General features: G+C 44.5%; 1 protein-coding gene across 1 annotated transcript in view; it reads left to right on the top strand.

Annotated features, from left to right (window-relative positions):
* Positions 1–7,529, top strand: part of PGM2 (phosphoglucomutase 2) — a 93,478-nt gene extending 85,949 nt beyond the window's left edge. Inside the window, exon 14 of the mRNA XM_082252801.1 lies at positions 6,495–7,529. Coding sequence (XP_082108927.1) covers positions 6,495–6,597 — 103 coding nt within the window. The 3' untranslated portion in view covers positions 6,598–7,529. The remainder of the gene's footprint in view (positions 1–6,494) is intronic.
* The last annotated feature ends 5,310 nt before the right edge of the window (positions 7,530–12,839 follow it).

Raw genomic sequence — 12,839 nt, 5'->3', positions numbered from 1 at the left:
TTTTTTTTTTTTTTACTTTACAGGTACTGTTGTGGAGGGATCTGTGGGTTTAAAAGACCCCAAACCCCCCTCCTCTGCACTTAAAAGCATTCAAAACGCCAAGTTTGGCTGTTTTGAATGCTGTAATTTCTTTTATTCTGGCGCGGAGTACCCGGAAATGATGTCATGACATCACTTCCGGGTTTTTACATGGAGACCCGATCAGAGCCGAATGCGGCTTTAATCAGGTCTTCGGCGGCCATGCAGGCTGGTTGCCCGGGTCTTCTGGTGGGACAGGAGACCTGGACGAGCCGTGGAAGGTGGTGTAAGGGGGGGCATCCCCTCCCTCTCCTTGTAATGACAGCCAAGCGGCTTCTCAGCCACATCGGTTGTCATTACAAAACAGCCGACCGTCGGCTATGGACGCCGGTAGCGGGGTGATGCCTCCAGCTGCAGGCATCACTCGGGTACAAGCACTTTCCCGAAATATATGCAATATCGGTAACCTCCGGGGGGCGATTCCGATATATCGGGGAAAGTGCATATCGGCCCTCGATATATCGGGTTTGCCAATAATTGGTCGATCACTAGTTCTAACCCCTATCGGATTTTCTTACTCCATCTTTCCCATTGCGGTGATTTCCCTTCACTTCCTGTCCTGTAGACAGGCAAGTAGTGAGAGGAAATCCTTGCAAAAAAAGGGAATAACTTGGGGACCCCCAGGTCACCAGAACTAGTGTCCCCATTGGAAGATTTCCCCTCCATTTCTTTTCTGGGGACAACCAAGATTTGGGATTTTCCTTTACTTTCACTTTTAATGATAATGGTAAACAGGACAAATAGAGCGAGTGAATATCCTTGATTAGGGGCATTGGCAGAAATAAAAACCTGACGGGCTCAAATTCCTCTCCGCTCCATCCAAAAATAAATAAAAGTTTTGCCTTTAGCTATACTTTAATACTGATGACACTAGGTGACACTTTTTTTTTTTGAATGTGGATGATGTATTTCCTGTTTTTAGGTAGGCGGAGCCTCTCTCATGTGCTGTCCTGGAAAATTCATGGAAGTTGAATTACCAGGTAACTAACTCCTCCCCCCCCCAAAGTCACTATTAGTTTACATATTTATATTGGAAGGCTCCATTTGCCACTAAGGGCATATATTCTGCAGGAACAGGCAATGAAGAGCCTATGCTATCACCTACCCACTGTTGCTCTAAGATGCATTATTTTGAATTGTTGAAACATTCTCCTGCAGGAATTGTCAATCTACCCTGTGATGTTTCACACCATAAATACTACAGTTCTCAATAACCCCAATAGATCAGGTTTTCAGGATTTCTTTTTGGTTGTAATTGGTCATGTTGGGACAAATTAATATGTCCCTAAATTACTAAGAATGTCTGCCCTGAATGAAGATGCTCTGGGGCAACAGCTGAGATTAAAATGTTTTTACACAATTCTGGTTGCACATTACAAACAAAACGATGCACTTCTACCAGGGGCTGTAAAAGTCATTCTAGCCCTGCAACAGAATACAATATAAAACTGTTTTTATGTGTATGATTATGGCTTTGCTTAACCACCTCCCACCCGGGCCATTGTAGATATACGGCCGGGCGGGAGTCTCGTCCTTCTGAATGGACGTTCCGGAACGTCCTTAAGAAGGAGAGAGATCGCGCCGCCGTGGGAGCGCGCAGCGGCGCGATCTCGATGTGCCTGTGTCCCTAGGACACAGAGCAACAATACTCGGCAGGAGGGCCCTGTGATTGGCCCTCCTGATCACATGACGGCTGTGTCCAATCACAGCCGTCATGTAATGTCAATACAGCCATTGTAACGGCTTCGATCTCCTCTCCTCCTGACAGATCCTGTCAGTGAGGAGAAGAGCAGAGGATCGATTCTGCAGCCGGGGTGATCAGTGAGTATTTCTGATTACTCACTGATCACAGGGGGGGTCTGTGCTGGTAATCAGATGATTGATTACCAGTGCAGCCCTGGGGGGAGGGGGTGCCACTAGAGCCACCAGGGATGCCCACCCATGACCACCAGGGATGCCCACCATGGCCACCAGGGATGGCAAACGGGGTCAGAGAGCCTGCCAGTGGTGCCCCCCTATCAGTGCTGCCCACCAATGCCCGTTATTGCCATCTATCAGTGCCGCCCACCAGTGCCCATTATTGCCCACCAGTGCTGCATATCAGTGCCGATCAGTCCCGCCCATCAGTGCCGCCGATCAGTCCCCATCAGCGCTGCCTATCAGTGCCCACCAATGCTGCATATCAGTGCTATCTATCAGTGCCACATATCAGTGCCCATCAGTGCTACCTATCAGTGCCCATCAGTGCTGCATATCAGTGTCTCCTCATCAGTGCCTGTCAGTGCGGCGTCATCAGTGCTCATCAGTGCAGGAAAAAACGTATCCATTTACAAAATTTTATAACCTAAACAAAAAAACTTTTTTTTTCTTTTTTTAAACTTTTCGGTATTTTTTTATTTGTGCACCAAAAAAGAAAAAACCTGGCGGTGATCAAATACACCAAAAGAAAGCTCTATTTGTGGGGAAAAAATGACACAAATTTGGTTTAGGTACAGTGTTGCATGACCGCGCAATTGTCATTCAAAATGCAACAGCGCTAAAAGCTGAAAATTGGTCTGGGAAGGAAGGGGGTTTAAGTGCCCAGTATTGAGGTGGTTAAGTAACTCTACTTTTTATGCAAGGATTTTAAACTTTGTTGCAGACTCCTACCTTTTGTTGTTCTGAAGAAATAGCTATTTGCTTGTCTGTGTTCATGTGCAAAGTGAATCTGTATGGGAGTGGTTTTATCATTCTCAATCAGCTGCTGCACCTGCAGAGCTCTGAGGAAATTGTAGGGTCTGCAGGATCTGCTTGTAGGGTCTACTTCCCAAAAATCTGAATCAGTGAGCCAATCACACAAGCAGGAAATTTGTATTTTCAGGAGTTGTAAGGTACACAGTTTGTACACAAACTGTGAACAGAACCCCTCCAGGTAGCCATATTGCTTTGCATTTTACTGAAAATTACAGAGCTGCAGATTGAAAAGGAAAGGTCATTTTTAATAACATTCAATTACAATATGGCTTGAGTCACAAATGTATACGTTCTACAGGTGCATCTCATAAAATTGGAATATCATCAAAAAGTTATTTTCTCTTTCTTTCATTTACGGACACAGCTCCTTTAGGATTCTTGACCATTGGGTTTACTGCCCCCTACAGGAGTAGGACACTGGGCAGTCCCAGGGGGTATATTCCCCCTCTCTGCTATAGGTACTAATAGGTTTTTTTCTGCCTAGTCAGGAGCAAGGACCAAGTTCCTTGCTGATATCTCTGGTCCTGGAAATTTTTTTCTTTTTATATTTCAATATTTTTATTGAAGTATTAAGACAATGCCGAATAAGGCACAATTTTGAACAATGGTGCAAACAGGTTTAAAATCAAGTACAAATACAGGAATGTGTTTTCCTCAGTTATTTGTAAACATAGAAACTTCTAACAGTGAGCCAGGAGATCCCAGCATTGAGTAATCTCGATTTAGAATTATCAGTCGGGGTAACAAAACCATATATAAAATATAAGAAGAGGGGAGGGGAAAAAAAACAGGTATAGCAGAACCCCATTGTACATGCCTATATGTATCATCAATATAGAACTAAATTGTCTATCAATATATCTTGGAACTAATGAAGAAATTGAACAAACACAGAGAAGAAAGGGTCCTTAAATAAAATTATGGGGTATTGTGGTGGTCTGACTGCTTCTGGGGCTGGGGCAGGGTGCTGTACTGGTGATGGGGGCGGGGGATTGTGCTGCAGGCCACTGGGCATTCATCTAAGGGGGGGACTGTACCTGGTGGTCGAGCTGGGAGCCGCCATTTTGTTGTGGCCTGTATTGTGAATAGGCCAGTGGTTATGTTTGTGTAGTCCGGCAGACAATTTTGCGTTAGTCCAGCATTGAAATCAGCGGCAGCCATTACAGTGGAGCCCTATGGCGGCGATTTTGGCTGTGGGAGCCCTTCCTTATTCCCCAGTGCTGACTCCTGGGTCTCTTTCCTTCCTGGACGCCATACATGGAGTACACTTGATACTGGTGATGCCAGTGACTGTCTGGGTGGTGAGCCTAGTGAGGTCCTCCCTCTCTCTGCTGCAGGATCGTTGGTTGCTCTGCTGCTTGCGACCGGGTAGGGTTACCAGCACGGTGGGGGTGTCCCTTAGCGGTGTTCTGTATACTTTTTGTGGGTTCCCTTATTCCTCATGGAGTCGCTGGAGCACATTTCCCCACCTGACCCCCTCTCAGAAGCCGCGGGGCCCTCTGAGTCCCAACCATCCATTTTTGCACTGACGGCAGTCCTGGAGATTTTTGTGTCGCAGGTGGAGGAGGGCTTTTGGGCGACAGGCTAGTAAAAAACACCCCCTGCCTTCCCTGCCTCATCAGCGGTGAGGGTGTTTTCCTTCCCCTCCTAGTTTGACAGATTTGTCGCAAAAGAGTAAGAACGTCCAAAACATCCCTTTTGTTGTCCCTAAGCGATTTGCACTGAGGTACCCCTTTGAGGAGTCCCTCCTTAAAAAGTGGACTGTGCCACCCCCCGGTTTCCAGATTGAATAAGGCAACCATGATTCCAGAAGAATCGCTGGCCTTTAAGGATTTGGCTGACAGAAAAGTGGAAGCTGTGACCCGCAATATGTTCACTGTTGCTGGTTAGGCACTTAGGCTGGTCTTCACCATTGCCCTGGTGTCACAAACTGTGACCAAGTGGGCTTAGCTTTTATGCCATGACCTGGAGGGTGAGCAGCTCCCCCCTGCCTTTGCTGAACTGGCAGACCAGTTGGCCCAGAGGCTGCAGTTTATCTGTGATGCCTCTTTGGATGCGGCTTCCCTGATTTCTATACTGTCTGTCTCGGCAGTGGTCCTTGGACGTGTTTTGTGGATTAAGTGTTGGTCTGCAGACCAGACCTCTATATATAAAAAAAAAAAAAAAAAAAAAGCCTGAACTGATCTTCCTTTTCAGGGAGATTGCCTGTTTGGAGCTACCCTGGATTACATCATTTAAAGGTCTCACGGGGGAGAAAGAGTACCTTTCTTCCGCAGGCTGGTAAGGGTGAGGAACCTCGTCGTAGATGTGGCCCGTCCTCGGCTCACAACGTTTTTTTGTCCCTCAGGGTCAGCTGACAAGGGTTCAAAGCCTTTCAAGGCCTCTTCGGGCGGATCCAAGCCACCTTGATCTGGCAAGCCGACAGCCGGATTCTTCAGATCCACGGACAAGGCTCCTTCTGTATGAAGGTGCACCTCATCTGTGCCCGGGGGTGTGGTGGGTTGGGGCGGGGCGGGTCATCTTCGCTGGTTTCCGGGCCTGTGAACCTCCTTGGTGTAGGACAAGTGGGTCCGCTAAGTAATACAGTCCGGCTACAAGACGGAGTTTAGTTCTTACCCTCCGGAAAGGTTCTTTCCTTCCAACGTGCGCCTATCCCCAGACCGATTGCAAGCTCGCCTCCGCTCCTCGGTTCTTCACAAAAGTGTTGGCCCCTGTGCTGACATTGTTAAGTCAGCGGGGATAGCAGTCCTGGGCTACCTGGATGACCTTCTCCTGTGAGCAGAGTCCCCTACTGCCATGGTGGACAACGTAGAAATCACTATACGGACGTTGTGGGAGTTTGGCTGGCTTCTAAATTATCAGAAGTCTGCTTCGGTTCCTTCCACAAAGTTGGACTATCTGGGTTTGACTCTGGACTCTGCTTTAGCCAAAATGTTCCTTTCTCCAGGCGTATTGTCAAGAGGAAGATGAGACACCAGACCCAACAATGCAGCCGAATTGAAGGACACAATCAAAGCAACCTGGGCTTCCATAACATCTCAACAGTGCCACAGGCTGATTGCCTCCATGCCATGCCACATTGATCCAGTAATTCATGCAAAGCGAGCCCCAACCAACTTTGATTGCATACTATACTGTACATGGACATACTTTTCAGTAGGACAAAATTTCTGTATAAAAAATCTTTTTTTTTTATGGTCTTATGTAACAATATGATTTTCTGAGATACTGAATTATGGGTTTTCATTAGCTGTAAGCCACAATCGTCAAAATTTAAAAAGAAAAGCTTGAAATACATCATTCTATGTATAACACATCCATATAAGCTATGACTTTGACTTTTTGAATTGAATTACTGAAATAAATTAACTTTTTGATGATATTCTAATTTCATGTGTCGCATCTCACAAAAGCAGAGTTACCCTTTAATAAACAGTGTTAGGAGCAAAGCAGTAACCCTTTATTGGCTGTAGCCAATGGAAACCAATGAGATTCGACTCAGTTGGAAAAAGACCAGTACAAGACTATTTCTTGTTTCAGGCAATAAGTGAAACCAATCAGTGAGTTAGTGATAATTATGTACTGTACATGTGTATCTTCATGGAGAAAAATTCACACAATTGTAGAAACCTGAAATACAAGTGGAGATAACATTTAAACCCCCGTTTGTTTTCTTTTCACAGTGACTATGATCAGTTGAAGAAAGAACTGGATGACCTTGCTGATGCCATCGAAGAACATTTCTTTCAGCCAGAGAGAAATAAGTTACAGCCAAAAGCAGAATAATGCCCTTGTTTGACAGGATGGTGCCTTCAGGGGTTGCAGGAGCTAGTCTTCCTAGCGTTATTTCAGCCTGAATACAAAAAGCCTAACAATCGTTTAGGAAAAAATCCTTTTTTTAGGTACATTGAGAAATACAACCAAACGAACAGACACCAAAGTCACTGCAACAGCAAAACCTTCCTGTTTGGACATGTTTTAATGATGCCATTGGTCCCAGTAGCAGTATTGTGGCCAGTACAGTATATATTGCATTCTTTCAGCTAATTAATTTTTATATCTATTTATTGTTAAACGTTCTGGAGAGTACAAGGATATAGGCAGGACTAGATTTCGGCACAGTCAACATAGGCCATGGCCTAGGACAGCAGGGGTGCCATGTTTGGCATACAGTTCTCTATATCAGTAATACATTCCCATGGGTAGTGAAAAGTATTAGACTAAAGACTTGCCTCTCAGAGCAATCCAGCTGGGTCGTCATTGGTAGGCTGTGCTCAGTGTGTGCCTTTTCCTTGGTTGGAATAATTACTGTATGTTTACAGTTTAGCTACTCTTGGTCTGTATATCTAGAATTTAGTTGCTGGGTGACAGTTTGCCTATTGCTCCGGCGGACAGTTCGAGGTGTACTAATGCTAAGGTCATAAGCTGTCTCTTTAGTCTTCCTGCTTCCAGCCTTGGCTCATCTTGTCCAGCTATTACATCTGATCTAATATGATATCCGGGCAAGCCAATTTACTGGGATAAAGAATGGGCAGAATAAGATAGTTGACTTAGTTGGCCGGGAGGTATGAATCTAGCCTTGGTTACAAGGTACAGTATGTAATATCCATCTCTAAGTATAAATGCCTTTGACTGTGGTGCACTGCTACAACATACTGGTTTAGTATCATTCATATAGAACATTGGAAACCAAATATAAGCTACAGCTGTAGCTCCCATATATATACTCTGGAAAGTTTCTGTCTCACAAGTAAGAGAGCTGCAGTATTGTGTTGTTAAACTAGAAGCATTACAGGTTTATATTCTTTGCTCTTCATAATGAAGTCCATTTAGCTTCAACAGTTATTGCTAAACCTCAGCACTGGAAGCTCAATTGTAAACCAGTTTATAGCCATTATGAACTTGGCCAAGCTTTAAATCCTCTGTTTACAGATATCATTCCTTTCTCTGCATTTTAAACTTGAATTTCCTAATGTATGCAATTGTGTATACACACTGTCTGCCATTAAATCTAACTAAACACTAATATCTGTGTCATTATTCCTTTATATTGAATCTCTGTTGGATGAACAGCTCAACTTTAATAAAATGTGTAGATATTTTCATGCAGGCATGAGGGACCGGGGTGCTGGTTGACCAGCAGTAATAATCAGGATGCCCACAATATAGATTTTAGTATAGAAATATCTTGCTGGGTGGGAAGTCGGACTTCACTGGCTTGTATGCTTGCTTCTGATCATTGGCTTACTTAAAGCGGAGTTCCACCCTAAAAATGAACTTTCCACCGTCTGTTAGCTTCAAAAAACCTGAAAAAGAATTGGATAATTAAAAAATTTTTTTTGTTTCACTTACCTTGTTTTTAATGAAAATAAACTTATCTTCCTCCCTCTGCGGCAGTGGCCCCCAACGCCACTTCCTCCTTTGCATTGACTCTTAGGAGATGAGCGTCATCAATCCCAGGAGTCAATGCGCCTGCACCGGTGTCACTCTTCACTTCCGGTGCAGGCGCGTCATTCCCTGCTGAACAGCTTCTGGGCATGCGCAGAACCAGCTGCGGGATGACGCGTCTGCCCCGGAAGTGACAAGCAGGACATTCTGGGACTCCAACATCACCGAACAGCTCCGGCTTCAGCTGCCCACACCTGAGGTGGCAGTGCTGGACAAGACATTTTCAAGGTAAGTATTTCTTCTTGCAGGTAAATTAAACGGGACAGTTCAGAGGCTATCGTTGCTTAAATGCACTAGCCCTGACTGCAAACAAAAAAGAGAAAGAGGCGCCTCTAAGTGCGGACTGTTAAAACACATTTATTTAATAAAATTATGCACTCCCATCTGTGCGTGTAAATAGGCAAGTGACAAAACCCTCCTGGGAACTCCAAGATCTGTCAATAGGGAGAGAAGTCATCCGGTCCGTGCTGCCATCCCTCGGGGACTGATCTCCTCTTCACCGTAGCCGGCAATAACGGCAGAGCGGGAGCGAGGTTCTGAAGTCCTTGGGTGGAAAACGAGGCTTGGTCAGCAGTAGCATATGGATGACGTCACAAGGATGCGACGCTTTTCTGAGCGTGCGTGGTGCCGAGGGGCAGGCAGCCGCGCTCCTTCACAGCAGCAGGAATCAGGATGGGTCAAAATACTTGATATAAATAACAAACGGAGGGGGATGCAAACTAATAAGGAAGTAATCATTAATTACTTACTTATTAGTTTGCATCCCCCTCCCCCCTCCGTTTGTTATTTATATCAAGTATTTTGACCCATCCTGATTCCTGCTGCTGTGAAGGAGCGCGGCTGCCTGCCCCTCGGCAGCACGCACGCTCAGAAACGCGTTGCATCCTTGTGACGTCATCCATATGCTACCGCTGACCAAGCCTCGTTTTCCACCTAAGGACTTCAGAGCCTCGCTCCCGCTCCTGCTCCGCCGTTATTGCCGGCTATGGTGAAGAGGAGATCAGTCCCTGAGGGATGGCAGTACGGACCGGATGACTTCTCTCCCTATTGACCGATCTTGGAGTTCCCAGGAGGGTTTTGTCACTTGCCTTTTTGCACGCACAGATGTGATTGCATAATTTTATTAAATAAATGTGTTTTAACAGTCCGCACTTAGAGGCGCCTCTTTCTCTTTTTTGTCTTCAGCTTGGTGGAACCCCTGGCTTATTGGTTCTGGACGGCTGCCCTATATGCTGGACTTTCCTTCCCCCCCCCCCCCCCCCTCTCCCATTTTTCTTTTTAGACTAATTGGATCCTATATGGACTTGTGTTCTATTATGTGGCTAAGCGCCTGTCATATGTTTTTTTAACTAGCCCTGACTGTCCCAGGGGTGTTTTTATCTAAAATATTTTTTTTGCCCGAAAATCCGCTTTAAAAGCCAAGATATCAGCCCTGGAGCTACATTTTTTTTAAAAGTCAGCAATGGAAAGTCCGCAATTGAATTCCCTATTTCTCCCCTTGCATGCTTTCTTTAGGCAGGCTTCACAACTATCCGGTGTGGCCCTGATGGGCCTATGTAGCTGTGCACTGAAAGCATATAATGTACCTTGTGTTTTGAAATTGGCTGTGGGTAAGATTTTGCTTTTGTGAATTGCTTGACTGTTCAAAATGGGCTAACTTTTTGCAATGCACATTAACATGCAGCAGAATGCCTGTTGACTCATCAGACTGCTAATGTGTGAAGGAGATCTCAAAATAACAATTTGTAGAACTAAAGAGGTAATAAACACAAAACCAAAATTGAATATTGTGCAGTTTACCAATCCTTAAAGTACAGTGCTTTGCGAAAGTATTCGGCCCCCTTGAACTTTTCGACCTTTTGCCACATTTCAGGCTTCAAACATAAAGATATAAAACTAATTTTTTGTGAATAATCAACAAGAAGTGGGACACAATCATGAAGTGGAACGAAATTTATTTGATATTTCAAACTTTCTTTAACAAATATAAAATACTGAAAAATTGGGCGTGCAAAATTATTCAGCCCCCTTAAGTTAATACTTTGTAGCGCCACCTTTTGCTGCGATTACAGCTGGAAGTCGCTTGGGGTATGTCTCTATCAGTTTTGCACACCGAGAGACTGACATTTTTGCACATTCCTCCTTGCAAAACAGCTCGAGCTCAGTGAGGTTGGATGGAGAGCGTTTGTGAACAGCAGTTTTCAGTTCTTTCCACAGATTCTCGATTGGATTCGGGTCTGGACTTTGACTTGGCCACTCTAACACCTGGATATGTTTATTTGTGAACAATTCCATTGTAGATTTTGCTTTGTTTTGGATCATTGTCTTGTTGGAAGACAAATCTCCGTCCCAGTCTCAGGTCTTTTGCAGACTCCATCAGGTTTTCTTCCAGAATGGTCCTGTATTTGGCTCCATCCATCTTCCCATCAATTTTAACTATCTTCCCTGTCCCTGCTGAAGAAAAGCAGGCCCAAACCATGATGCTGCCACCACCATGTTTGACAGTGGGGATAGTGTGTTCAGGGTGATGAGCTGTGTTGCTTTTACGCCAAACATAACGTTTTGCATTGTTGCCAAAAAGTTTGGTTTCATCTGACCAGAGCACCTTCTTCCACATGTTTGGTGTGTCTCCCAGGTGGCTTGTGGTCAACTTTAAACAACACTTATTATGGATATCTTTAAGAAATGGCTTTCTTCTTGCCACTCTTCCATAAAGGCCATATTTGTGCAGTATACGACTGATTGTTGTCCTATGGACAGAGTCTCCCACCTCAGCTGTAGAACTTCATCCAGAGTGATCATGGGCCTCTTGGCTGCATCTCTGATCAGTCTTCTCCTTGTAGGAGCTGAAAGTTTAGAGGGACGGCCAGGTCTTCGTAGATTTGCAGTGGTCTAAAATTCCCATTTCAATATTATTGCTTGCACAGTGCTCCTTGGGATGTTTAAAGCTTGGGTAATCTTTTTGTATCCAAATCCGGCTTTAAACTTCTCCACAACAGTATCTTGGACCTGCCTGGTGTGTTCCTTGTTCTTCATGATGCTCTCTGCGCTTTAAACGGACCTCTGAGACTATGACAGTGCTGGTGCATTTATACAGAGACTGGATTATACACAGGTGGATTCTATTTATCATCATTAGTCCATTTAGGTCAACATTGGATCATTCAGAGATCCTCACGGAACTTCTGGAGAGAGTTTGCTGCACTGAAAGTAAAGGGGCTGAATAATTTTGCACGCCCAATTTTTCAGTTTTTTATTTGTTAACAAAGTTTGAAATATCCAATAAATTCCGTTCCACTTCATGATTGTGTCCCACTTTTTGATTCTTCACAAAAAATTACAGTTTTACATCTTTAGCCTGAAATAAGGCAAAAGGTCAAAGTTCAAGGGGGCCGAATACTTTCGCAAGGCACTGTAGTTGTGAATATACAATGTTATAACTATGCATGCAGCATACCTGATTTTGTGTAGTTTCAAAAATGATCTTTCCAGCATTTTTTACAAGGTTAAAAAGTTCTCTTGTGATCCTGCATCTCTCTTCTTCCTGATGGTGGGAGGTTGGGTTAAAGGACACTGTGCAGACACATAGTGTGCCTGTATTTCATAGTCTGTTCAGCCTGAGGCAAGATGTAAGCAGTGTGTTCAAGATGCAGGCTGTTCTTGAACAGGGGGTGTGTTTAAATGGCAATCCATGTTGATAAAGTCAGCAGCCAGCCAGGTGAGGATAAATAAAATGTCTTTTTATATTTAGTCCTATATGTAGTCCAAGGAGTACACCTGTTCCAAATAGTCAACACTAATGTTGACTGTTTAGAACGTGTACTCCTTGGACAAAATTGAGAGACATTTTATTTATCCTCACGAGGCTGCTGACTTTATCTACATGAAAGGACTCTTGTGTTGTAGGGTGGAGACCACAAATCAAGCACGGTGCATGGAAACAGATGGCTCTTGCCGGCCCTGATTGCATGATTCAGTTGCAGTACCATTATCTTGCATGTGTTCAAAATGCGGGCTGTGAGGGAGCTGGTGTGTGCCAGAGGCAGGCTGTGATTGGCCGGAGGGAATAGTAGCTGAACAGACTGTCCATTACAAGCAAGCCGTGTGTTTTGTGCAGTGTTCTGTACCTCTGATTGGCTAGCCAAAGGATGAAAACTGACCATGCAAGAACAGAGCAACTTGTGTACTTTGTGTTGTTAGTTTAGAACATGGAAAAAAGGTGACTGGCACAATCAACTATGTACATCAAATAGACGAAGTACATGAAAATTTATAGAGACTATGATTTTTAAAATACACATATGTGAACATACACACGAAAAAATATATTTAGAATAACCTACACTTTTTAACCACTTCCCACCCAAGGACGTACCCATACGTCCTAGGGTTTTAGTGGTTATACTGGGATGGTCCCTGTACCTACAGGCATCATCCCAGTACCATTATTTTCAGCCGTCGATTCTGTATTAGGCAGAGGTGATCTGAGTGGCTAATTAGCCACTCAATCACTTCTGCGGGTGGTGAAAGGGGGTCCCACCCGCAGCCACCGCCGTTTCTGGGCTCTCTGGTCCCATCGT

Source organism: Pelophylax lessonae (assembly GCF_965119305.1).
Source record: "Pelophylax lessonae genome assembly, chromosome: 1".
In the NCBI taxonomy this organism is placed as follows: domain Eukaryota; kingdom Metazoa; phylum Chordata; class Amphibia; order Anura; family Ranidae; genus Pelophylax; species Pelophylax lessonae.
This window is presented reverse-complemented; position numbering and strand designations above follow the sequence as displayed.